The 27,138-nt window shown below is 40.3% G+C and overlaps 1 protein-coding gene and 1 long non-coding RNA gene across 11 annotated transcripts in view; one reads left to right on the top strand and one right to left on the bottom strand.

Moving 5' to 3' along the window:
* On the bottom strand, positions 1-21,162 carry LOC118355509 (uncharacterized). Its single transcript, XR_004818104.2, has 4 exons — positions 20,201-21,162; positions 14,045-14,117; positions 3,001-3,061; positions 1-177 (listed from the first exon to the last, which is right to left on the bottom strand). It is a non-coding gene; the product is annotated as an uncharacterized LOC118355509 (long non-coding RNA).
* Positions 21,163-21,349: 187 nt separating this feature from the next.
* The window catches only part of TRIM9 (tripartite motif containing 9), a 107,208-nt gene continuing 101,419 nt past the window's right edge, over positions 21,350-27,138 (top strand). For all 10 annotated transcript variants that reach the window (XM_025442472.3, XM_049113164.1, XM_025442463.3 and 7 more), the window contains exon 1: positions 21,350-22,311. In XM_025442472.3, the coding sequence (XP_025298257.1) occupies positions 21,490-22,311 (822 nt within the window). In that variant the 5' untranslated portion in view covers positions 21,350-21,489. The remainder of the gene's footprint in view (positions 22,312-27,138) is intronic.

Below are 27,138 nucleotides of genomic sequence, written 5' to 3'. Positions count from 1 at the left end.
TTGTTTTTACACTAATGCAAATACTCACAAAATATTTATTCCTGGATCACACCACCCTGGTGGCTTCTCACTCCTAAGGGGCCCTTAATTCCCATACAGATGGCATTGCAAGCTACAGGTGGCCTTGATCTTCAAAATGTAGATAAGAATTGTAGAAAAATATAAGCAAAGTCCATCCTGCAATAAAGGAGATGAGAAGAATCTGCACTAACAAATGAAATTTTTTTAAAGATTTTATTTATCTATTTGACAGAATATAAACAGAGAGAGCAGGAGGCAGAGGGAGAGGGAGACAAGGAGGGATGTGGGGCTTGATCCCAAGACCCTGGGATCATGACCTGAGCCAAAGGCAGACGCTTAACCGACTGAGCCACCTAGGCACCCCAAATGAAATAAATTTTAAACTTAGAGAATTATCAGTGATTATGTTTAGAAAAATAGTTTATTAAATGGTAATTAAGGAAGCATCTTGTTTCTAATTAATTTTCTGAGAAAGCCTCTTAAATGTAGGTTCTCAGATAAATGACTTATAAAAGTTATGTGATTATTATTGTTTCAGGTCAGACACATTAAATTTCTTTTTTTTTTTTTTAAGATTTTATTGATTTGAGAGAGTGAGAGAGAGGACACAAGTAAGGAGAAGGAGAAGCAGAAGAAGTAGAGGGAGACAAGCAGACTCCCCAGTGAGCAGAGTCCAGTGTGGGGCTTGATCCTAGGGCTCTGAGATCATGACCTGAGCCAAAATCAAGAGTCAGACTTTCAACCAATTGAGCCACCCAGGTGACCCCAAACACATTAAATTCCAAAAAGCATTCTGAATTTTGACATTTAAATTATTTTTCATCTATATGGCTTCTCTAGCAATCAAAACCTCTGATAAGAGAAAGGAAGACATCACTAAAACTAATACTGTATCCCCTACCCTACAGTTTCACAAAAAGGTTATAAAACAGATAACTCAAAACTATTTACCCACAAGGCATTCTCCATAGTCAATACAAATGTGTCACATTGCGTTGCATCATACCAGGAGCAGGAATAGAGCTTCTTTGGACCTCTGGGTTCTAGGATTTTATAAGTGAGCACAATAACATCAATGGCCTATTTTAATGCCATCCCCAAGCTTTTATCAATTAATGTAGGTAAAGCTGAGATTGAACAGCCAGGTACAGAACACCAAAATATAAAACTGATGGAGTCTTTCTTCTGAGTTTTGCCCCCAGTGTGCATACTCTATCCTGGGCCATTCCTTGCCAGCAGCGGTGAGCTGTCCCCTCTTTGTCTCTCTACCCCAACTGTGGCAGGAAATGTCTCTATTCATTTATCCAGCCCAGAATGTTACCTGCCCTGCAGCCGTATTTTCTATTCTGTCTCCCTTGTTCCTCTTGCAAGGCTGTCTCCTCCATTCTCTGGTGCCCAAAGCCCACTACAGCCTCCTGTTCTCAATTATCTCTTTTACCTATGTCCCTATGCAATACAGCTAATCACTCTGTGCAACAGACTCCAGAAAGCCTGAGCAGAGAGGCTGAGAGGAGGGAGTACCTGGGTCCCACTCTCATATCAGGCCTCTGGGAGTTCCAGCAGTACAGCTGTTAAGACTGTATCATTAGATTGTCAATCAAAACCTTCCCAAATCTACAATTGACTCAAATAAATACACATTAAAAGCTTGGAAAAAATCGCCTAACAAAAGAAAAATAGACAAAACTTTGATATTTTTAGGCTTCTTTTCAAATTAAAAAAAATTTTTTTTTAGAGAGAGTGGGTGCACATGGAGGGGAGGAGCAGAGGAAGAGGGAGAGAGTGAATCTTAAGCAGACTCTATACTCAGTGTGGGGCCCAACACAGGGCTCCATCTCATGACCGTGAATTATGGCCTGAGCCAAAATTAAGAGTTGGTCACTTAACTGACTGAATTACCCACATGCCCCATGATTTTTAAGACCTCTTTTATAGTTGATTTCCTCTTCAAGAAGAATAAGAGCAAGATAAGTTCCTCTGAATTGAAGTAAAATTCTCCGTTGTGAATGGTTATGTACACAAGACTTGCAGAACACTGTTTCTCAACATCTCCATCAGCACAGAAATTACCACAGTGATATGTTCTCTTAGCATCTGTTAGAGAGACACCACATTGTCCAACAGAGGAGAAAATAAAGACTGCCTTGTGGATATTAAACACGGTATAATGGAAACTTTATTGCATATGTATTTTTTCTTACTAAATTGCTGGACCCAGCAGAAAACTAAATTGTTTTCTGCTTTCTTAAGTAATGCTAAATCAATAGATTTATTCAGCTTAGCCTCTCTATGTTCACATCTCATGGTAAATCATGGAGGTGGAAGACAGGACACTTCATTTCCTTTGTATTGCATCCTTCGATCTCCAAGAAACTTTTCTGCTTGTTCAGGTGACCTCACTCCATAGGCTCGCCTAGCTATTAATGGGTAAACTCGGTTTGCAAGTGCACACCCATAGTCTTTGATTGAGCAATTCCCCGTAAAACCGATTTTGTATCTGACTTGACTCTACTGACTGTCTCTTCTTTCATCACATTGCAATTTGTCAATCAATTGTATCGACCAATCAGTGTGTTTTATTTTTAAAATTCTTTTAGGCTATACTGATGAGACAAGACAGACGCTGATAATATTGTAATCTTCTGGACTTTTTTAGTGTTGCATGGAGGAATTTGGATTGATACTGCTGGATGTGACAGCTTCCATGAACATCTGTGATGTCTCTTGCAGGACTTGGTAAAATCTTCTCATGCTTTCACAGGCAGATCTATTATATTATACATGGAAAACAACCTACTCGAGCATATAATTATGAATAGCTCAATCACGGAATTCCCTAGAAGAGTAACTAAAGGAATAAAAGCAGAGTTTAAAAATGAAATTAAAGCAGCAAATATAATGCAACACTCCCTATAAGCGTAGTACTCATTAACAGATTAAGAGACAAAGAAGATACCAAAATGTGACTCAAGTGCTCACCTTCAGAGACTGCTGTCACTGACAAGCTGCTGATACTCAGGATGTGAGGCTTCATCATTCCCTGCCACAGATGATGGGGAGACTTGAATGAGGCATCGGTCACTTAAAATGAAAAGCTTCTCGGGGCAACTGCTGGGTGGTGCAGTTGGTTACGCACCCAACTCTTAGTTTCGTCTCAGGTCATAGTCTCAGGGTCTTGAGATCAAGCTCTACATGGGGCTCAGCACAGCGTCCGCTTAAGACTCTTTCTGTCTCCCTCGGCCCCTCCCCTGCCCCTGCGCACCTGTGCTCTCTCTCTCACTCTCATAAATAAATAAATAAATAAATAAATAAATAAATAAATAAATAAATAAATAAATCTTCTTTTTAAAAAGTGGAAAGCTTCTTTTGTCTTTAGCAGTGGTAACATCAATGGAACTTCTTTCTGTCTGCCTTAAAGTCTCCAAATGAAGCAAATGCACAACCCGTTGTTTGACAGAAAACTCTGCCTTGTCAACATTAATTGGAATGCACATACTTCTAGCTGAGATGCTTAATGTTTCATAATGTGTTGAGTCTATTTTTTGTCCTTGTATAAGAAAACATTTACCTAATGTTTAGCCCTAGACACTACTATCTTTGGAAAGTATTATTTATCCTAGTACTTTCTAAAAACTGAATAGACCAGACTTTAGGAAAAGTACCATCAACTATATGGACTGTCCAGATCTGCGACCAGAAGCTGTGACTGATATGGATTTACTCCTAAAGGGAATGGATGTTTCCCCTGTCAAACTCTAGGTACAGAAAAGGACAGTCCCCTGCCAGTCATCTTTGAACAGGAATACAGGTGGATCTTGCAACGGGGATGAAAAAGGAACTTTTCCTTTCTCTTGGGCCAGAGGTTGGACTGGCCATTTAGGGGATGGTGGTAGTTGGAGATTTTAATTTTTGAGGTTGAGCCAACCGCCACTACTCAAAGGCCTATCCAGCCACGGGCCTAAGACTTGCCACTTTTGATGGCATAACTAGTCTCAAAAATCAAGTGACATACACAAGGCAAAGTTTTGCTATACCATCTTTGTCACTTGCAAATCTTATTCTGAATCTAAAAGTAGAATTAAGTTTTTTGCTCACTTTTGTATCCCTAGCATCTAGCATAGCTCTTGGTACACATTTTATTGGATTGAATTTGCATAAAATTCTGTGGAATTATCAGCATAAGAGTTTTATCTACATTGAATAAAAGGAGTAAGCCCTTCAGTGACTTATTTCTAACTTGAGCTGCACCCATGAAAAAAAGTCTGGTTCAACTAGCCTGCTTTCATTTTTGTTAAACTAAATTGGTTGATCCTGTCATTTAAAACAGATGAACCCACAGGCACAGAGGAGAGAATCACTGATTCATCCCCCTGTCATTCTGAGCATCATCTCCATTTCTTTCAGTGAGGTTACTTGGCTGGGCCAGCAAAAAGCATCAAAGCCAATAAATGGTTTGTTTTCCCAATTTTTGTAAAGTCACTTTTTTGTGGTGTTCTTGGACCTACTGAAATTAAGCCACATATTCTTAAAAACCATTTATATAGTCATAAAAGTAAAAAAGGAATTAATTAATGAAAGCTAGTTAGGTGCACCTTTATCTGAGAATGTAAAGAATGTCATGTTTTTAGAAATCTGGTATGTGAAAGGTACTGTGTTACTTTCTTTAGCATTTTTTTAGTATACAATTTATTTAATTGGTTCTCAGTTAAACATTTATATTTTGAGACTTTTGTGAAATACTCTCTTACTTACTATTTCATCATCAACATTTCACAACAATAAGAACTTTATTTCTTACTGGAGGTCCCCACCAAATTGGGTATTATATAATTTTTTCCAACTACATTGGTATCTTAATTGATTTTAATGTATGTGAACTTTTGCAATAGCTTCATAAATTGTCTTTTCTTTCTACACTTACTTTCAATAAATTCTCATAACAGGAACTTTTAAATTTTAAACTATGAAATATTTTAACATATTTTGATTTAGATATAACTTACACATAAAATTTGTAATTTAAAGTATACAATTCAATGGTTTTTATCCTTAGCATCTTCTTGTGTAATTTCTCAATACAACTCTTTGAGTAAGGTATTACATTTTCCACTTTATTAATGAGGAAATTGAGGTTTAACATTAATTCACTCAACAAATATCTATAAAGTACTCGTTATATTCCAAGTACTGTTCTAGTACTGTTCTAGATGCTGGGGATATATAGCAGGGAGCAAAACAAGATCCTAATGGAATTTATGCCCATATCCTTGTGGTTAGTAAGTAGATTTACATCCAGATCTGTCATATCCCAATATTCATGCTTTTTTCACTGCACATGGCAACTGGAATGGAAGAACTCAAAGAAAAAAGACTGCAGTATTTGAGTAATCAGAATAAATGTTATATGGTGCTGCATTTGTTCTACAATAGAAGAGAGAGATTACCCAAAAAGTAAATTTCAATTCTTGGTTCTAAATTATTTACTTTTTAAAACAATGATTTTTTTTTCACTAAAAATAGATATTGCTGAATTCCCTTTACCTGTCTAGACTCTGGAGAATATCAGATTTTCTTTAGAAGGAATAAAAAATTTTAAGTTTTTCAGAGGATGCTAAGTCTCATAGATCTGTGTCTGCCCTTTTGGGAAAAGTCTAGCTGCTTCTTCCATCCATATGTTCTCATGTCTTATACAGTAAAATAACTCTGGACTGATTCCCCTTTATTACAGATTACATCTTCAAAGATCCCATGCTCCAACTTCTCTGCTTACTTTGTACTCTACTAAATGTTCTTCCCTATTCTAGCTCTTTCTTTTGAAATCCTACCCATGGAGGCTTCATAACCTCACCCACATGCTTCCCTCCTCTGACCCCCGTGACTCTCTGGAACCTTTTTCTGGCATTTATGGCCTTATACTGTAATCATGAATGACTTTTTTTTTTCTCTAACAAAACATTAACTCTGAGAGGGCAGGGATGCCTTTCTCAAGTCTCTCATAATCAGCAAATGAGCAATAAATACTTTTAATTGATTGTGTTATTCTTTATAATTAAGCCCATAATTATCTCTACTCAGAATTTTAACTGCCATTTTAGAGAACCAGCTATTTTCAAAACACAAAGAAATATGCCACTCAAATAAAAGCCCATGTTACAGTTAATCTGAATCTGTAAGAACATAAAAGAGGATTTTTCATTCAATCCATAAATAATTATTTGTCATTTACACTGCATAAGGAATTATTCCAAGAGAATTGGAGGTGGCACTGAAGAACCAAATATATACCCAAATTTGTGAAGTGTTATAAAATAATTTACTAGCTTATCAATTAAGAGGTGATTATAAGCAATTCAAAAAGATTTGAAGTTTGGGACATGAATTTGGGACAAGAAAGATAATTTTGTTCATTTGGGCTCTTATCAGAAGTAGCTCAGTAAAATTGAAAAAGCTAGTGTTCAAAAACCGGAAATAAAAGAAATTATTCCAAAATCTGCATAAAGACATTCTAATATAGTATCCATTAGCAGCATCAAGGAAGAGAAATATGGAGCAATAAGTATTAGCTATTTAATAAAAACTGGCATTTCATTTTTCATTGTAATCAACCTATAAATATCATTGAAGCTGAGAAAACATTGCATAGTAGAATGCTACTTCTAAAAATTATGACAAAAATGCTCTCTGAGTTGGTTTGGCTACCATAGGTATGACCTGAGTTCAATTCCAATGATATCTGCATAACAAGGGGACCCTATTTAACCTTTCAGAGCCTCTATTTTTTTTTTTTCAGAGCCTCTGCTTTTTTAAAGATAAAGTCATAAGGGTTATGAGCACATAACATCAAATACATGAAAGTGAAAATTAGGTACCATATCAAAGATATTATTATGTTTCTTATCTGCTTAAATATTAACTAATATGTTTGTTACATTAAACTCTTAACAGGGATGCCTGGGTGGCTCAGTGGTTGAACATCTGCCTTTGGCTAAGGGGGTGATTCCAGGGTCTGGGGATCGAGTTCCGCATTGGGATCCCCTCAGAAAGCCTGCTTCTCCCTCTACCTATGTCTCTGCCTCTCTCTCTGTGTCTCTTATGAATAAATTAATAAAATCTTTGAAAAAAATTTTAAAAAATAAACTTTTACTTACAGGCATAGATATTTTCTGCTTGGGAAATTAAGTAAAAATTCATATCAAAGAACAGGAATTAGTAATAAAATGACTAGAACTACAGCAATCTTGGAGTAGTTTTCCTCTCCCAAATGAGTTTGAACTCTAATTTATCCTACTTAGATATCATCATGTAGCAAGCAAGTAGTTCTGACATTTCAATTACAAGAACTTGTACAGGATGCTTTAAGTACTATCCTCATTCTCATCAGCCTGGGGAAAAATGATCTGTAACTTTTTTCCTGGGAGAGTACAGAGCAGATTTTCTTCTTCATCCTTCTCTAATTCCTTCCTCACCCCCTTTTCTTTTTTCCCCTCTTTCCCAGAAGTATAGTGTGGCTAGTAAAGCCAGATTTTTTTAGAGCTTCAAAAGGCCCAAGGAACCATCTAGGCATTCTTAAGACTTGGAAATTTAGGACCTACAAGGTATGGAACCTGAATAGCCTGCTCAAGATCATATAGCTCACACAGTCCCTAGAAATCTAACTTCTAGAACTGGAATCTCTTCTTTCCATCTTCAAGGAGCAATCAGATTGAAAGAATCAGTCCATTCAAGTCTTCATATTCAAGTCCATGATCTTTACAAATTCTCTTACCTTGCCAATATTAAGAAAACATATAAATAATAACCTTATTCTTGCTTTTCTGCTAGTTTAATGTAGGGAAAAGAGAATTAGACTAGACATCAGAAGTCCTGCCTTAAAAGCCTGACTCTGATCATTACTTGGTGACTTGGAAAAGTCACTAGATTTCTATAAGTCCCAGTTTCTGACCTGTAAAAACTAAGATGCCTGCCTTGATTATTTTGCAGTTTTAACAAAGAAGATAGCAAATGTGAATATCTTCTATAAGCTATACAGTTCTGAATGAACACAGGCCCTTTTGTTATATATTGTGTGGTCTCCTGAAAGATTAAAAGAAAATTACATTATATGGGTTGGAAACACAAATAATCTAAATTCTATTTAGAAGATAAGAATAATGTCAGAAAGATAACAGAATTGGAAGCTCTGGCCCTCATTCCCACACAGAGACACTTACTAAACAACAGTATGGACCAAAATGCCTTTATGAGAACTCCAAAAGCTAGTTAAGTCACAATACCCCAGGAGAATGCAAAGCCAATAACAGCTGCGTTAAAATGGTTAAGAAAAGCCATTGCATCGTTGGAGGGGGGAGGGGGAGAATAACCGTATGCTTAATTCACTGAAACAACACCCTGGATTACCCTCTTCTTTTATGATGATGCCAGTGTTTGTAGAATTGTGTGTAGAAGCATAAAGGAATAGCCGTGGGCTTAGCTCACAGAAAATACACTGTGTATCATGCAGCCCTCAACTAACATCTTCTCTCATTAAGATGTGTCTCTAAACAGAAGTGTAGATGCATATTGGAATGGTCATATGGTTAACCCATTGACACTGCACTGTATGTAATGCGTCCTTCAACTAACATCTTATTTCATTAAGATACATGTATTTGTGGGCGCCTGGGTGGCTCAGTTGGTTAAGCAGCTGTCTTCAGCTCAGGTCATGATTTCAGGCTCCTGGGATGGAACCGGACTCCCTGCTCAGCAGTCAGGTTGCCCCTTCCCCCACTTGTGCGTGTGAGTGTGTGCATGCACACTCTCTCAAAATAATAAAATCTAAAAACATATATGTATTTGTAATATATGTGTAGAATCAATGGGAATAGCTGTATGTTTAATTCACTGAAACTACATTGTGTACAATGCATCTTTCGATTATCTTCTCTCATTAAGATAGAAGTGTTTCTAAATATAAGTGTAGAAGGATATGAGAATATGTGCTGAACTCATTGCAACTACACTGCATGTAATGTGTCCTTAAGCTAAGTTCTTTTTTCAATAAGATACCAGTCTTAGTAAACATATGTGTAGAATCATATGGGAGTGGCTGTTTGCTTCATTCATTGAAACTACACTGTGTCTAAACTTTCTTCCAAGCAACATGTTTTTTCAGTAGATATAAGGCTTTTTTCTAAGTTTTTATTTAAATTCCAGCTAGTTAACATACAGGGCAATATTAGTTTCAAGTGTAGAATATAGTGATTCATCACTTACAACAACACTCAGTGCTCATCACAGCAAGTGCCCTCCTTAATACCCATCACCTGTTTAACCCATCACAGGGCTGACCTCCCCTGCAGTAACCATCAGTTTGTTCTCTATATTTAAGAGTTTAGGAAAGCCATCGGATTCTTTTTTTAAATTTAAGTTCAATTAATTAACATATAGTGTATTATTAGTTTCAGAGATAGAGTTCAGTGATTCATTAGTCTTATATAATACCCAGGGCCCATTACATCACGTGCTCTCCTTAATGTCCATCACTTAGTTACCCCATCCCCCATTCCCGCCCCTTCAGCATTCTATCTCCAGTTGCTCCTGCCCTCAGCTGGCAAAGCCTAAGGGAGAAAAAGCCCAACTCACAGCTTCTCCTTTAAAATAGAAGGGTGGAATGTGTGTGTAACATTCTAGCTGTCCAAGAGACTGGTTTCTGTCTTCCCTGATTTGGAGTGATGATGGAACCAGCAAACTTTTGATGCAGGGGGGCCAGAGAACAAAAGAGAGCTCTGGGGCTTGTTGCAGCACCAGAGAACCTGCAGTACCATAAGCAGACACCAGAAGGAGCAAGAGATTATATGCTCCTAAAAAATAAAACAGCAAACCTTTTTAACTGGGAAATTAACAGCACAACAGAAAAAGACACAACCCCAGAAAAAGTTTCAGAGGTCACCAGAATCACTGGCCAGTCTCACTGGGGAAGGTCTCCCTCTGTATAGAACTTCCCATAAAGACTTGAAGAGGTAACTGTTTTCAGGGAAACGTGGCCCAATCAGAGGAAAAACAAAACAGAAAGCTCCAGAAATTGACCAAAAGAAACAGATCTGTGAATTACTTGACAAAGAATTTGAAATAGGTGCTTTTTTTTTAAAGTAAGCTCCATGCCCAGAGTAGAGGCTAATGTGGGACTTGAATTCATGACCCTGAGATCAAAACCTGAGCTGAGAACAAGAGTTGTGTACTTAACCAACTAAGCCATCAAAGCACTGCCAAAATAAGTGTCTTAAAGAAGTTCAGTGTGCTTGGGACACAGATAACTAAATGAAACCAAAAAACAAATGCTGTATGAACAAAATTAGTATATAAAAAAGAGAAACTAAAAAGAACCAAGTGAAAATTCTGGAACTGAAATTAGGTGGTATAAATGGCAGAATGGACAGAGCATCACTAAAATGGAGGAATAAATGACAATTTCATGAGATGAAGCTTCCCTTCATGGCCTAGTTATACATACAAAATGGTTATCTTGGTTTGGATTTCTCTGTGAAACATACTCAGAGACATGAATTTAAGTGTAAGTATCTTATTTGGGGGATGATCCCAAGGAACACTATTAAAGAAGTGAGTAGTGAAAGACAAGAAGTTATCAAGCCATGTTGGGCTAATCCACCCGAGGACTCTGGGAGACAATGTGGAACATACCTCAAAATTATCCCAGCCAAGAGATAGTAGGGAGCTAGGTATTTAAACACTGAAACCTTTACCTAAACAGCATCATTTGTTGGGGCGGCTTCCGGGGGCATTGACTCTAGCATTTCTTCTGGTTTGCCCTGAACATGCTCCCTCAGCTAGAAAAAGCCTTCAAAAACTTACAGATTGTTACACAAAGCAGCCTTCAGCACAAAGAGGTACATGGTAAGAGCACCAACAACATCTGCCACAATGAAGATCTGAATATGTGAGTAATTAAAATATGACTAACTGAATAATTTAATTTTGGTCTTTTGAATGCCAGGGAAAAAAGGCACCCTTCAGCTAATCAAAAAAAGTTAAATATATCATAAAGATACTAATAGGTTTGTGAGTATACAAAGTAATAAAAAACTCGAAGTAATGCCAGGCCTAATGGGAAATGTAATGAAATAAGCAATGTAGCTGCTTTGTCTCTTTCCAAGACCATACTCATGACTGGTTTCTGCCTGTGTCTTCCACTCACTTTATTATACTATATTAGTCAGTTTAGGCTATGCTATGTTACAATAACACAGCACTCTCACATCTCTGGCTTAATGTGACAAAATCCCAGTTTTCTCCAGGCAGTGAAACAACAATTCTGATAGCTATTCCCAGAAAAACTATGGGATAGTTTTTCCCATGTGGTGATTCAGTAATCTGAGCAGCTTTGATATTATGGTTCGGCAAAATCTCAACACATTTCCCATAACATTGCATGGGAGCTTTTCACTGACTTCATCTGGAAGTAATACACATCACTTCTGTACAGGTTCCTTTGGCTAGAACTTGTCACAAAGTCTTCCTAACAACAAAGGGTTGGGATACATAGTCTCTTACATGCCCAGGAAGGATGAGATACCTACATATGCCTAGGCACTGGTAATGTCTGCCACACCAGACATGTTCCTCAAAACTTTAGCTTCTATATAACCATACTGGCTAATTTGGCCTCTCATACACTTCTTGCCCTTTATGCTTAGCCACCCTCCCCCCACACACAACTAATGTACTCAGTCTTTCCATTTTCAAATTTCAAAATCATGAAGAGAATTCCTATACCTAGTGTTTTCTAGCATGACCAAAAGTAGGAACAACTTAATTAAAAGAAATTATGGTGGGAATGCAAACTGGTGTAGCCACTCTGGAAAACAATATGGAGGTTCCTCAAAAAGTTAAAAATAGAGATACCAAATCATGCAGCAATTGCACTACTAGGTATTTATACAGAAGATACAAACATAGTGATTTAAAGGGGCACATGCACACCAATGCTTCTAGCAACAATGTCCACAATAGCGAAACTAAGGAAAGAGCCCAGATGTCCATCGACAATAAATGGATAAAGAAGATGTATATATATATCTATTATGGACTACTACTCAGACATGAATGAAAAAGAATGAAATCTTGCCATTTCTAATGACATAGATAGAACTAAATAGAACTAGAGAGTGTATGCTAAGTGAAATAAGTCAGAGAAAGACAAATACCATATGACTTCACTTATATGTGGAATTTAAGAAACAAAACAAATGAACATAGGGGAAGGGAAGGAAAAATAAAATAAGATGAAAATTGAGAGGGAGGCAAACTATGGCATGGTGAACTCTGAAACAAAGAGGCTTGCTGCAGGGGAGATGGGTAGGGGGAAGAGATAATTGGGTTATGGGCATCCAGGAGGGCACTTGATGGCAGCTCGGGGGGCTCAGCGGTTTAGCGCCGCTTTCGGCCCAGGGCCTGATCCTGGAGACTCGGGATCGAGTCCCAAGTCAGGCTCCCTGCATGGAGCCTGCTTCTCCCACTGCCTGTGTCTCTGCCTCTCTCTCTCTCTGTCTCTCATGAATAAGTAAATAAAATATTTTTTTAAAAAGGAGGACACTTGATGTAATGAGCACTGGGTGTTATATGCAACCGAATATATGAATATATATATTTATATACATAAATTCTACCTCTGAAACTAATAAAAAAACTTTTAAATAAAATTTCTTCTTTTAAAAAAATTGTGGTATGAATGACCTCTGTCTCTGAGACTTAAACATCTTCTCGAGTGTAGGGCACTGCTCACTGAACACCTAAAGAAAAAAGATTCTTCCAGCAGCTTTATTTTTCTTCTTAAAGGCAAGGAAAAAATATTTGAGATCTTACAGGAGGTAGGGAAACTCACCAGGAATACAGCTCTAGATAACATTATAAAAAACAAAGGCATTGGAACCATGTTGGAAGGTTTAAGGAGAAAGTAGGTGTGGTTTCTAATAGAGACAGAGTAAGTGGTATAAAGTCAGGTTAACAACATAACAGCATATGGAAAGTAGAATTCCAAAATACAAGATCAGGAACGTAAGATGTGCATTCCAAATTCTTATATGTGGCAATGAAGATTAGATAAGAGAAAGGGAATCCCAGGAGAAGTGCTCACACTCCTTCAGAAATTAGCTCCGAATTCTTGTAAAAATTATTTATTAGATGGTTTTCAAATTGTAACAGATATGTAACATGTGCTTGCTATAAAAGTACATAAGTCTATAAAGTCTAAGCCAATCATTTCTCTCTTCACTTCTTTCCCAGCCCCAAGTCAGAAGCAGGGCTGATGATATGGTACTCTGACCCTTTCTCCTTGTTCATACATACACAAGTGAATATATTTATACCTAGTGGTGTGTGGGTTGATTGGTTGGTTTTTAACAAAAGGGAATCATAATGTGCACTTTGGCCTACAAATTGTTCTTTTTCATTTGACAGGATATTGGGATAACCATAGACATCTATGTATCTGTACATCTAGGTAATTTTTCTTTAAAAAATGTACATGTATAAAAAAATGTACATGTGTGTGTATAAAATACATAAGATGTTCATAAACTTTGTTTACATAAGTGGGACACCCTGTGTGCTGGGGAAGTAGAGTTCGTACATTTTTATTTAAGATTTTATTTATTTATTTATGAGAGACACACACACACAGAGAGAGAGAGGCAGAGATGCAGGCAGAGGGAGAAGCAGGCTCCATTCAGGGAGCCTGACGTGGGAGCCCAACGTGGGAGCCCGACATGGGACTTGATCCTGGGTCTCCAGGATCAGGCCCTGTGCTGAAGGTGGCGCTAAACACTGAGCCACCGGGGCTGCCCGTGTTGGTACATTTTTAATGACTTCCATACTCTCCCTACATCCCCACCTACAAACCATTCTCTGACCTCCCTAGGTAACTAGGGTTTACAATTGGTCTACATACTTGAATAAGTTTCTATGTGTTTATATAATCATGCAAACATATTTACATAGGTATTTTGAGTAGGGGTCATTTTCAACCTACCAAAATCAAAATCATCTTGCGTACACTCCTGTGTATCTCCCTTTTCTGAAGCAGCAATACTTGATGGAAATCCCTGTAAATCAAATTATAACCAGTTCAATTCTTTTTTAATGTCTTCATATTCCACAGTATGGATGCAATACAATTTATTCAACATTGCCCTATCAATGAAAGGCTTTTTTTTCCTACTTTGGGGACAATATGAACATCTTGTAACTGAGTCCAAGCTTATTTCATTCACTGCAGGACAGGCCAGTAAGTCAAGAGGCAAGATGTTGGGGGGTAGGAAAAGCAACTTTATTTGGAAATCTGGCAAACCAAGGAGATTGCAGACTATTGTTCTAAAGTACCACCTTAACTCAGTATGGAATTCAAGCTTTTTGTATTAGGAAGAAGAGAAAGTGTCAGGCAGTTGGAGTCCAAAGTAACTGACGTCTACAGGCATTCAGGTGCCTACAAGGGTCCAAGGAAAGTCATGGTCCTTGGTTCACTGGTTGTTGGTCAGTTGATCTTTGCATACAGGAGTCTGGCCATGTCCTTACTATAAATCTTAAACATAGTGTTGTTACTTTTGTACATACTTACTTATCTCCTTAGGGAGATAGGTTTGGGGTAAAAAGCAGTTTTTATAAACCATAGCTGTAAGCAAAAATCCTTCGATGATTAACAAGCATACATGCAAGGCTAAACAGAAGTTTCTAACTTATACGTCACAGCAGCAGGGCAGATGAAAGCAACAGTTAAGTAGTTACTTTGACTTTAATACATGTTTCCATATAGCTTATATAGACGTTTTACCTACAATTAATTAGCCATAGGTACTTCTAGATTCTTTGTTTCTTTGATTTATGTCTGTTCTTAAGCCATGTTGATTACTGTGTAATTGCAGGTTTTTAAAAAAATATTATTTATTTATTCATGAGAGACACAGACTCCAACTGCCTGACACTTTCTCTTCTTCCTAATACAAAAAGCTTGAATAGAGCTATAGGCAGAGATATAGGCAGAGGGAGAAGCAGGCTCCCCACGGGGAGCCCGATGTGGGACTCAATCCCAGGACCCTGGGATCACCACCTGAGCCAAAAGCAAATGCTCAACCACTGAGCCACTCAGGTGCCCCAATTACTGCAGTCTATAATAAGTCTTAAAACAGTATAAATCTTTCAAGTAGGATATTGCTCAAAATATATTTGGCTATCCTAGCCCCTTTGCATCTTCAAGTAGATTTTAAAATCAGCTTGTCAATTTCTACCCTTCCCCAAAAAATATATTCTGAAATTTTTAATTGAATCTATAGATCAATTTGTGGGAAATTGCTGTTTTATATGATATTGAGTCTACCAATCTATAAACATGGCATATCTCATCATTTGTTAAAGTTGCCTTCAATTTATCTCTGGGATGTTTTGTACTTGTCAATGTATAGATCTTGCACATATTTTGTTAATTCAATTTCATGGTTTTTGATGATGCTGTAAATGGTACAGTTTTTAATATCAAAATTGCTAATCGTGCACTGCTAGTATTTATAAATATAATTGATTTTTGTATATCCAATGAGTTCTCTTCATTCTGGCTGATAGAAATATGAATGGTTCCTAGTCCTGTGTGTGCTCTGAAAATTGTTTGTATTATAATTCCAATAATCACTCTTGCCTCAGAAGTTGTTATTGCCCAACCTATGGTAGAGGTCACCCTATACACGCCCACATTGTATTCAGTCAGAGATCCAAGCAAATCCCTATGCTGAAACTCTGTGACTATTTCACTCTTCCTCTGCAAATTCTAGCTTCCTTGATGTTCCCCAAATCCAGTCTGTCTCCTCAACTCAGAGAGATCGGTGAGTTTTGCTTGGATTTCTCTTCCCTGTGTTGTACTCTAGAAATTAGCATCTGGTAGAAAGCCTGGCTGAAGTAGGACTCCCCTCTTCACCTTCTCTCAGGAATGACAGTGCTACACTGCCTATTATCCAGTGTCTGACAATAGTTGTTTCCTATAGTTGAACCTGGTTTTTAGTATTTATAGAAGAAAGATTATTCCCATATGTAGTCTAAAGAGGAAATTTTACCCTTTTGTTTTTTAGTATTTATAGAAGGAAGATTATTCCCATACGGTCCAGAGGAAATTGTGCCCTTTTGGTTTTTCCTGTGGTAAATAGTGTTGATAGTGTCACTGACTTTGGATTCCTGAAAAAATCTCTACTTGGCCATAGTTTATTAATCTTTTGATACAACACTGAAATCTGTTTGCTAATATTCTATTTAGGACTTTTGCATCTATTACTTAAGTGATTTGAGCCTATAGTTTTTTTATTTATTGGATTTCCTGTTAACTATATTACCAAATTTTATTAGGGGACCTGGGCAGCTCAGTCTGTTAAGACTCCAACTCTTTTTTTTTTTAAGATTTTATTTATTTATTCATGAGAGACACAGAGAGAGAGAGAGAGAGAGAGAGAGAGGCAAAGACACAGGCAGAAGGAGAAGCAGGCTCCATGCAGGGAGCCTGACGTGGTACTTGAACCAGGGCTCCAGGATCAGGCTGAAGGTGGCGCTAAACCGCTGAGCCATCTGGGCTGCCCTACCCTAAGCCTCCAACTCTTGATCTCAGCTCAAGTCTTTTTTTTTTTTTTTTTTTTTTTTTGATAGTCACACAGAGAGGGAGAGAGAGAGGCAGAGACATAGGCAGAGGGAGAAGCAGGCTCCATGCACCAGGAGCCCGACGTGGGATTCAATCCCAGGTCTCCAGGATCGCGCCCTGGGCCAAAGGCAGGCGCTAAACCGCTGCGCCACCCAGGAATCCCTCAAGTCTTAATCTTAGAGTTGTGAGTTCAGGTCCCACTTTGGGCTTCATGCTGGGCATGGAGCCTATTCTTAAAAGGTATTATTAAAGTTATTATGGCTTTATAAAGCAGAACTGGGGAACATTCTATATTTTTCTTTAATTTAGATTACTTCATTAACATTAAAATTACTTGTTTTTTAAAAGTTAACTAGAACTCACCCATGCAACCATCCTATCCTTTTTAATGATTAATCTGAAATTACCTTCCAAATCTCTGTTCTGGAAGTTGGTCTACTCAAGCCTTCTACTTTGAATTTGAACATCTTTTTTGAAGGCTCTTTTTATTTTTGCAATGTCACTTAATACAAAAGTGACATAAAATGTTTTTATGTTATAAAAAACATAAGTCTTAACAAGTCTACAATAGAATACTTGAACAAAAAATCTGTATACATTATCCTTTACAGCAATTTTACACAGTAAATTAACTGATCGTTTAAAAATGTTTTTTTTAAACCCCTCTGCTATCTTACTTCTTGGAGTATTTATTATAGGTAAAGAACCAATCTAGTGCTATTTACAAGTACAAAATTAAGACCATATAACTTACATGGAATGCATTAATTTAAGAGTTTGATTTAATATCCTTGACTATTCAGTGCTCTGTATGAGGAAAAAAAATCCATCTTGACATATTGCCAAAGAGCCAAAAGTTCAATTTCCATAAAAATATTAAAGGTATCCAATTCTGAGAATACCTAGTCATCGGATACCAGTAAAGAAAGCTAATGCTACGTTGATGCTAGATTTGAAGTATCTATTAAGTTAATATATTTTTGGCTGAAAACGTATTCATTTCCTTTAGGCTTTAAATTTTGTTGTCATAGCATTTCACATAATATTTTCCCAGTGTTTGTTCATTGTGAGTTTTATTTTGCTTTCCATTATATCAATAGTTATATTTCCTGTCTCAGGTCTCATAATGCACATATTTATTTACTATTGTGTGAAAAAGAAAAGTATGGGTCCTAAGATCCAGCCTGTGGGGGCTCCCTGCTCAGCAGGGAGTCTGCTTCTCCCTCTTTCCTCTATCCCTACCCTCACTTGTGCTCTCTCTCAATTGAATAAATAAAATCTTTTTTAAAAAACCATCATTTAGGTGTATAGTTGAGTAAATTTCAGAGGATAATAAGATGCTTTACACAAATGAGAACATCTGCAGTCACCCCAGGAATGATGGAATTATAGGGCTATCAATCCTCATGCTACAGGGCATGGGCTGATCACCATCTGGAAAAGGAAAGATTTTCTCTATGGTATTTCTATAATATCATCAATTACATTCAGATTTTTATGTCCCTTTAAACACAACTCATTGGAGGACTTTATAGTACATTTTGGCCACATAGTGCAACATGAGGGGAAATCTTCAAAAGTTTACCAAAAATTTTTAGAGAAATGAATTCAAGAAAAATAATAAACTCTCAGGGAAGGTAAACAGAATAACAAAGAAGTTAACAAAGATCATTTTGAGTATTTCCTACACACAGAGGCTTGACAGAGAGAGAACTTAGCATTTGATGAATGAATGAATGAATGAATGAATGAATGAACAAAGAAGCAAAATTATATGTGCCTGGATTCAAATCCCAGCCTCACCAATATCTGACCTTGAGTACTTTGTTTATCCTCAGATTACTCATCTTTAAAGTGAGGATAATTGTGCCCACCTCCTTTTGTTATCACAGGGATTGAACAAAGTAATCCATGTAAATAAATAAACCCACTGCCTGAAACAGAATGAACACTTAACAAATGACAGTCATTGTAAGAGCTCTCCTGAGATTGATTTAGCTAATTCCTAGCCAAATAGATCTAACAATTAAATTATCTCAATATATTTCATAATAGGTCAATTCTTCATGTATTGATTATATTATAAATCTGTATTATATTAAGTCTCTGTGAAACCAATGGTGTATTACACTGCAAACATTCCCTAAAATTATTTTATTTTTAACTTAGGATGCATTTTCTGCTAATTAGCAGATCTCTCAGATGGTGTCTGTCTGTTTGGGCTGCTAAAACAAAATACCACGGACTGGGTAGCTTATAAACAATAGAAATTTATTTCTCACATTCTAGAGGCTGGGAGTTATAAGATCAAGGTTCCCACAGATTTGCCATGTGGTGAGAGTCTGCTCTGTCATAGATGGTGGTCTTCTCATGGTAACCTCACAGGGTGGAAGGGGGCAAGGAGCTTTCTTGGGCCACTTTTATAAGTACACTAACCTCATTCATGAAGGCTCTGCCTTCATTGGACCAATCATCTCCCCAAGACCCTGCCTCCTATTATCAGCACCCTGGGGGTTAGTATTTCAAGCTATGAATTTTTGGGAGACACATTTAATCTATAGCAGATGGTATACTATGATAAGCAAAGTTCAAATTCGTAAAAAAGAGTATCTGCTACTCACCTTGAAACGTCCATAGCCCTGGTCCAAGGCTACTGGGACTTTCAGCCAAATGTGTAAAAAAAAAATCCTGGAAAGGATTGTAAATTATGGGTGGTACGACACCCCTTTCTAACAATTTCTTAATAATTAACTTTTTGGTATGAGCAAATTCTCTTGGGACTCATAGATACATTCTGCAGACACAGATAATGTTCCAAGCCCACATGAAGAAATTGTATGGTTGTAAACAGAGTACATATGCCTTTTTAACTCAGTTAAAAACCAAATTAAAAATAAATTATATAGTATTTGTGATTAGCATAACCTTAAATAACTCGCCCCCCCTTCCCCAAACAAAAATCAAGTGCTGTTTTCATTGCAACTGAAGAAGGTTTTGGAAAGATAATCTAGTTTTATTGGACTATTTCTCCAAGGGCAGGATTATGGGCCATTTTTAACTGGGCAGTAAAGTGCTTTTAAATTGTAAATGTTGTTGCATATACTCGTTACCTCTTTTTTGGAAGGTGAAAAATATAAGATTTCTTAGACTTTAAAAGAGTTTTTACCATTTATTTATGAATCACTCAGCAAAAGGCAGCCACGTACTCTTTCAAATAGGCTGCTATCTCAGAATGTCACTGTCACTTGACTCAAAGATTTTTCTTTTTCTTTTTCTTTTTTTTTTTTTTTTTTTTTTTTTTTGGAGGGGCGAGGGGAGTTCCTCTTCCTCCTCCATCATCAAATGAACAGTTCTGTGGGCGAGAGGCAGGACCAGATATCTCCATCAATATTTGGGGATAGGGAGAAGGGTGCTTAATATATGAGGACTACCCCTAGATCTAGCCCCCATCCCCCTACTTGCACCCCTCCACGAGGACCCCCGTGCACTTCAAAGGAGGAAACAGAAAGAACCCACCATTCTGAAGCTGTGATAAATGCTCAGGCCACGTGACACTGTATAATGCTGTTTGGATTCAAACACTGAGACTCCGCAGTGACACAGTGATTCGTCTGCAGCTAGTTACTGAACTGTAGGCGCTGAGCAATAGGCAACCCTGCCTGACCTGCCTCAAACCTTGCGAAAGCTCGGCCAGGTGCGAGAGCCCCGTGACAGCACCGCTTTGGGAGGCAGGGAGGGTGAAGAGGGGAGACAGGCACGTTCACACCGTTAGGTTCACACCACGCCCGGAGAAGCCTCTGGGCCGAGCCTGATTTTTAAGCGGGAAATGAAGAGTTAGAGATTTTTTTTTTAGCTACCATACTGAGCCTTTATTTACATCGGTCACCTAGCTGCAATTTCATGGCAACACTAAGAAATCGGTATTCTTAATTCCCCTCTTAGACCCCAGGCAGTGAGGGTGAAAGGAGCAAAGAGGCCCTTCCTGGGGGCTTTTCCGCCCGGGGCTGCAGGCTCCCGGGATGGGGAGCGCCGGGGCCGGGCGGTACAAAACCCCGGGCCCGGGGGAGGCTCGGGCCCAGGCAGGCTGCGGGCAGCGGAAGGGAAGGAGGGGTCTGGCGGGCGCGCGGCCCTCGCCCGCGGTACAGGTCGGCGCGGGGACCAGGGCTGGAAGCCAAACGCAGACGGTTGGCGAGCAGCCCCGGCCCCCTCCGTGGGCCTGCTCGCTGCGGGGAGGGCTTTCTCACGCCCCCTGCTCTTGGGAGACGGCGCCGGAGGTCGGAAGGAAGCGGGGCGAGGGATGAGTCATCCCGCCTAATTCCTCCTTCCCGGTCCCTCGCCTCCGCACGCCGCCCCCTCCCGAGATCCTGCAGCCGGGAGCGGAGACGCTCCTCCTTAGCGTCGGCTACCAAAGCCCCCGTGGCCTGCGGAAGAGAGGAGAGGGACGGGGCGCGCGGCCAATCAGAGCCTCGCCCTCTCGCCGCCAGCCAATGGGCCGCGGCTTACGGGGCAGGGCGGGACCAGAGGGGGGCGGTCCGCGGCTGGCGCGCCGCGTCGCGGGTCCGCGGCTCAGAGAGAGAGAGCGGCTCGCGGGGAGAGCGCCTGGCGGGGATCGGCGCCTGATCGACGCGGGAAGGCGCAGCCGCCGCCGCCGCCGCCGCCGCCGCCGCCGCCGCCGCCGCCGCCGCCGCCGCCGCCGCCGCCGCCGCCGCCGCTGGCCAAGGTGCTGGAGACGACAGGCCGGTCGGCCGCCTCGCCCGCTCAGGCACCGTTGCAGCCGCCGCTGCTTCGCTCCCAGCCCGGTCCTCATGGAAGAGATGGAAGAAGAGTTAAAATGCCCCGTGTGCGGCTCCTTCTATCGGGAGCCCATCATCTTGCCCTGCTCTCACAATTTATGTCAAGCGTGCGCCCGCAACATCCTGGTGCAGACCCCGGAGTCTGAATCCCCCCAGAGCCGCAGGGCCTCGGGCTCCGGGGTCTCCGACTATGACTATCTGGACCTGGACAAGATGAGCCTGTACAGCGAGGCGGACAGCGGCTATGGCTCCTACGGGGGTTTCGCCAGTGCCCCCACTACTCCGTGCCAGAAGTCCCCCAATGGCGTCCGCGTGTTCCCCCCGGCTATGCCGCCACCGGCCACCCACCTGTCACCGGCCTTGGCCCCGGTGCCCCGCAACTCCTGTATCACCTGCCCCCAGTGCCACCGCAGCCTCATACTGGATGACCGGGGGCTCCGCGGCTTCCCCAAGAACCGCGTCCTGGAAGGGGTAATTGACCGCTACCAGCAGAGCAAAGCCGCAGCCCTCAAGTGCCAGCTCTGCGAGAAGGCGCCCAAGGAGGCCACTGTCATGTGCGAACAGTGCGATGTCTTCTACTGTGATCCGTGCCGCCTGCGCTGCCACCCTCCCCGAGGGCCCCTAGCCAAACACCGTCTGGTGCCCCCGGCCCAGGGCCGCGTGAGCCGGCGGCTGAGCCCGCGCAAGGTCTCCACCTGCACAGACCACGAGCTGGAGAATCACAGCATGTACTGCGTGCAGTGCAAGATGCCCGTGTGTTACCAGTGCTTGGAGGAGGGCAAACATTCCAGCCACGAAGTCAAAGCTCTGGGGGCCATGTGGAAACTGCACAAGGTGAGTCCTACGAAAACCCACCCCTGACTCCCCGCGCCCCCGATCCTCCGGCTTTGCAGCAGAAGGTCCCCTTTCTGCGCACCGTGCATCCCAGCGGGGGCGCAATGCAGGTTCTCCTGTATCTGCTTCCCCCGTCTGGTGCACTGCAGAAGCGCAGGAGGACCTGAAACCGAGCGCAGGGGAGTTGAATATCCCCGGAGAGTTGTTGCGGGGACGCCTTAGAACGGGTCTCCCGGGTGCCCTCTCTGCCGCGGAGGCGCAGCCTGCGGCCGCCGCCAACGAGCCCGAAAGCGCTGCGTAACTGGGCAGAGGCGCGCCGCGCGGGGGGGGCTGCCAGGAGAGCTCCGGGGCAGATCCGGCTGCGGTCCTCGGAGACCAAGTGGGGGCGGTGGGGAGGCTCAGAACAGCCAAGGCTGGAGCTGCGGGATTGGCGGGCTCTGGGATTCGCGGCGGGGGCGGGGAGAACTCCGCGGGTGGAATACTGATGAGTCCTCGCTGGAGCAGATGCAGGACCGGGTGTTTTGCCCCAGGAGACCCGGGAGTGGTGTGGCGCGGGGGCGGCGGGGTGGGGGTCGAATCCTGTGGTCGCCACGGCAACAAAGCTGCGGGTCCTGACCGCCCCTGGAGCTAGGGACCTGCGGCTGAAGTAGCGGGACCAGAGGTCTCTGCGTCTAGGCCTGAAAGCTAGGCAGATGCGTAACCCAGGGTAACCCCATCCTCCCAACCACCACACAGGCATTTTGTCCAGGAGTCAACCCTTTCCCCCTTTCAGTAGTCGTCTTTGCAAGCTTTGAGGCACCTGTTACCACCAGACTTACCTTTCTTGTCTCTTTGGACGGTGCCCCCACCAAAGCTAGCTTCAAGAAGGGTCCTTTAACAACGTTTAGGTTTAGGTATGCCACTTCTCTGCTCAAAACCCTCCAATCGTCCCCCACATTTCTTAGAGAGTCCCTAGAATGGTCCACCAGGACCTGCTTGACCTGTTCACATTTGGCCTCATGGACCTCATTTCCTCCCCAGCTACACTGTCCCTCAAAGAACATCAGACAGCTTCGGGCCCCGGACCTTTGCGTTTGATGTTCCTTCAGCCTGGGACAGTCTTACCCAAAACCCTATCTTCCAACGGCTCACTCTCTTGCTTCCTTCAGATTGTTGCTCAGATGTTACCTTTGCAGTGAAACCCTTCTAAATACAGTTGCTGCCACTAGCCTCAGACTCTGCTAGCTGGCATGCTATATATTTTCACTGTTACTTTCGTATTTATCTATTGCTTCCTTCTGCACACACGAGAAAGTAAGCTTTGTGAGGAAAAAGATGTTTATAATAATGTTAAGCCACCCTGCTTAGAAAGAAGGAGATGTGTATAAATTTCACTTTTAATTTTTAAATAATTTGCTTGGTTGGGATGCAAAGGGTAGGGCAGGAGTTCGGGATTATTGTAGGGAGATTTTCATATCATTGAGCTGCAAGCCCAAGGATCAGGCAGGGGAGTAAAGATGGTGTCCAGGCCTCAACTATGTCCCACTCAGGGTTTCCTAGCATTTCTTGGAGACTAGAAGGGCTAGCCTTTGAGAGAGACCATGGGGTTAAGGCTAAAACATTGATATTTTATTTACAGCAAGAAAAGAAGTAAGATATCACCATTTTCAACCATCAGGGAGGTTTTCTCAATTTAGTATTCATTGAATGTGATCCATGTTTACAGTTATTTGTGTTCTCACATATAACCTATTAAATCTTATTCGTACTGATGGAAATTTAAGTCAGCACAAATTTGAGCCCTATTAGGCACATGCCACTATTTTTAAAACACTTCCAATTTACATGTTTTGAAATGATACTTACTTTTGAAAGTTTTCAAAACTTGAGTTCATGGCCAATTTTTTTTTTCATGATATGATTTCACTCTTAAATTGCTAACCATAGCCTATGTTAAGCTGCCTTTCAAAGTTATCTTTGGAAACTAAGAAATTAATCCTTCTGTCTGAAAAAAGAATTTAAGAGTCACACACTGATTAGGATGGTGAACCACAGCATTATTTTTCTGTGAAGAGCCTATACTTTATCCATTAAAACCAGAAGCAACCTTTTAATCTTTGTCAAGCCCTGTGTAGGTTTGAAATGTTAAATCATTGATTTTATGAGTAATGGAAATTGTGAGTAGACACTGATGTGGACTGGGTTGAAATTTGGATGTCTATTAAAAAAACAATAATGTCAAAGCCCTTGGGATGTGACATAAGTAAGCTAGAAAAGGAAGGTTGGTCCTTTGGGGAAAAAAAAAAGAAAAGGCCATTTCTTTTCTGATATTTTGCACATTTTTTTTCCAAAATAATGAATAAGTATAATTTTTGTTCAGTCAATATCAGAATTATTAAACTGCCCCCCAAAAGGGCAGAAGGATGACAGATTTTAATATTCACTTATTGTCTTAGATGAACAACAAGCATTGCTCCTCCATCTTATCTCTTATTAAGGTAGTTAATGTGTTAATGCTGGATTTTCTCATGTAGTCTATTTATGTTCTGTTTCCACTAGAGCTCATGGGCCAGAATTTCTATATCCTTCAAAACAGGAAAGCAAAGAATTACATGAAGTAGTTTTCCTAAAGTTGAGCAGTTAATTATCAACACATGTTATTACTAGACTTGAAAGTTTTCATTAATGTTCCACCATATTAACTTAGTCATTTCTGGTGATAAAAAAATTCTGTAAGTATTTCCCTCTAGCACTAAATCATCATCCTACACATTCAAGACAAAATGGCTGAAATGTATTTTTAAAGAGGTTTTAAAAACAACTGGTAGAAATTCATTAGTTGTCAATTGACCAAATTAAAATATTTCTTGCACATATATGGCCTTCAAAATATGAAGTAGCCATATAAGACAAATATCTGGTAACAGTTTTTATTTAGTACTAGACTTGTTATATTCCTTAATCCAACTTAGGTTGATATAAAGAATTGCTACACAAAAAAATCATTTTGTAGATACTTTCAAAATAGGCAGTTGGAACCATTATTACTACTTTATAATATTAGTAATTCACATTTCTAAATATAACATTATCCTTGAATTCTTGGTGTGTTTTATCAGTCACTGAATCAATACACTTATAATCCTTCTGTTGTATTTGTGCTATTGAGCAAGGATTTTCTTTTCCTTTATGTACTAATCACTCTAAATCTTGTCTCAACTATTCTTTTTCTCTTACCTTTTTTTATTGAAGATTTGCAATTTTAGCAGCATCTGATTTTATTTTTTAAAGATTTTATTTATTTATTTATTTATTTATTTACTTATTTGAGAAAGAGAGCCAGTATGGGTGGGGGAGGGGGAAATAAAGGGGGAGGGCGAGTGACAAGCAGAGTCCTACCCTGAGTACAAAACCCCCTGGCGGGGCCCAGCCCCACAATCCTGAGATGATGACTCTTGCTAAAACCAAGAGTCAAATGCTCAACCAACTGAGCCATCCAGGCATCCCAGCAACATTTTAAAATAAATTATCAGTTATGCTTTTATTTTCAAAGTATTCTGGAAAATATTATCTGCTTTGTTGTATGTTGACATCTCATCAAATATTTGTGTAGCCAAGTGTATTATTTAATGTAACTAAAATGATATTTAGTTAACTGTCAGCAGTAAATACAATATAATCTAAATGTCCCTATGATAAATATAACAGGTAGCAGATATTCATGGGTTTTGTATTTTTAAAATTTACATCTAGTACAATCAGAACATTCTGTGCACAGTGTTACAAATCTTAAGGAGAATATATCAGAGAAGTCAGTTGTTCTTCTTTGTACTGAGGCATAATAGAAAGAGCTGAATGACAGGAGATCCTGTTCCAGACCTGATGCTACCACTTAACTTGCTAATAACTTGAAGCAAGTCTCATAAATTGACCAGCACTATTGTACAGTCTGAGAGGAAGCCATGCTAGGTGCAGAAGAAAGCCCTTTTGCTCTACTTAGATATTCTACATTTTAGCTACAGTACTAGTTTCTTGAGCTGATTTGAAAGAAAAGTAAAAGAGTTGGTGATGATGAAAAAGAAGTTCTTAGAACACTGGCATCGGTAGCTCAGTGCTTACTCTCCCCAGCAATGCTCCACCACCAAGTGGTTTGTGTTGTTGTCCCTCTATGGTGAATTGGCCACGTCAGAGCAAAGTCCCTCATTTTGCTTATGTTAGAGTGGAGGAAGGAGGACAGAGGTGCCAAAACATGACTTTGTACTAAGTTTGGGTACTTCTTCTAAAGTATGTGATTGAGCTAGGAGGGGGAGATTTTTTAAACCATATAGTTTCATATGAATAATGGCATCTGTTTATTAGAAGGAAAGAAGAACTTTAGTAACCATGGAGTTCAGTGTTTTGGTGGGGTTTTTTTGTTTTGTTTTGGGTTGATTTGTTGTTTTTTTGTTTTTGTTTGTTTTTGTTTTGTCTTTTGGCCTTATACCAGCAGTACTCTTCTTGCTCTAGTTAAATGTTTCCCTCACCACAACATTCCTACCTCTGCCCGGCCCTGAGATTCTGGTGGGGATGCCAATCCAATGCCCTACCTTAACCTGGCCAAATGGAAGGGCATGTGGCATAGGCCTGGTCAATTGTCATACCCTATCCCTCTGGCCCAAGTGATTAATTTCAAAGATTAGCACGTCACTCAAGCCAGTCCAATCACAGTCCTTTTCTGAGGCTTCTATATACTGAGTCAGGGACGGAGGAGCCTTACTTTCCTCTGGGCTTGTTGCAGCTAGAATAATAAAAGCCAGGAAGTGTTTATGTCTGTGCCTCTTCCTCCTACCACTACATAAATAGAAGAGA

Source organism: Canis lupus, chromosome 8, assembly GCF_003254725.2.
Source record: "Canis lupus dingo isolate Sandy chromosome 8, ASM325472v2, whole genome shotgun sequence".
In the NCBI taxonomy this organism is placed as follows: domain Eukaryota; kingdom Metazoa; phylum Chordata; class Mammalia; order Carnivora; family Canidae; genus Canis; species Canis lupus.
The sequence above is the reverse complement of the archived record's forward strand: the minus strand, read 5'-3'. Positions and strand labels throughout refer to the sequence as shown.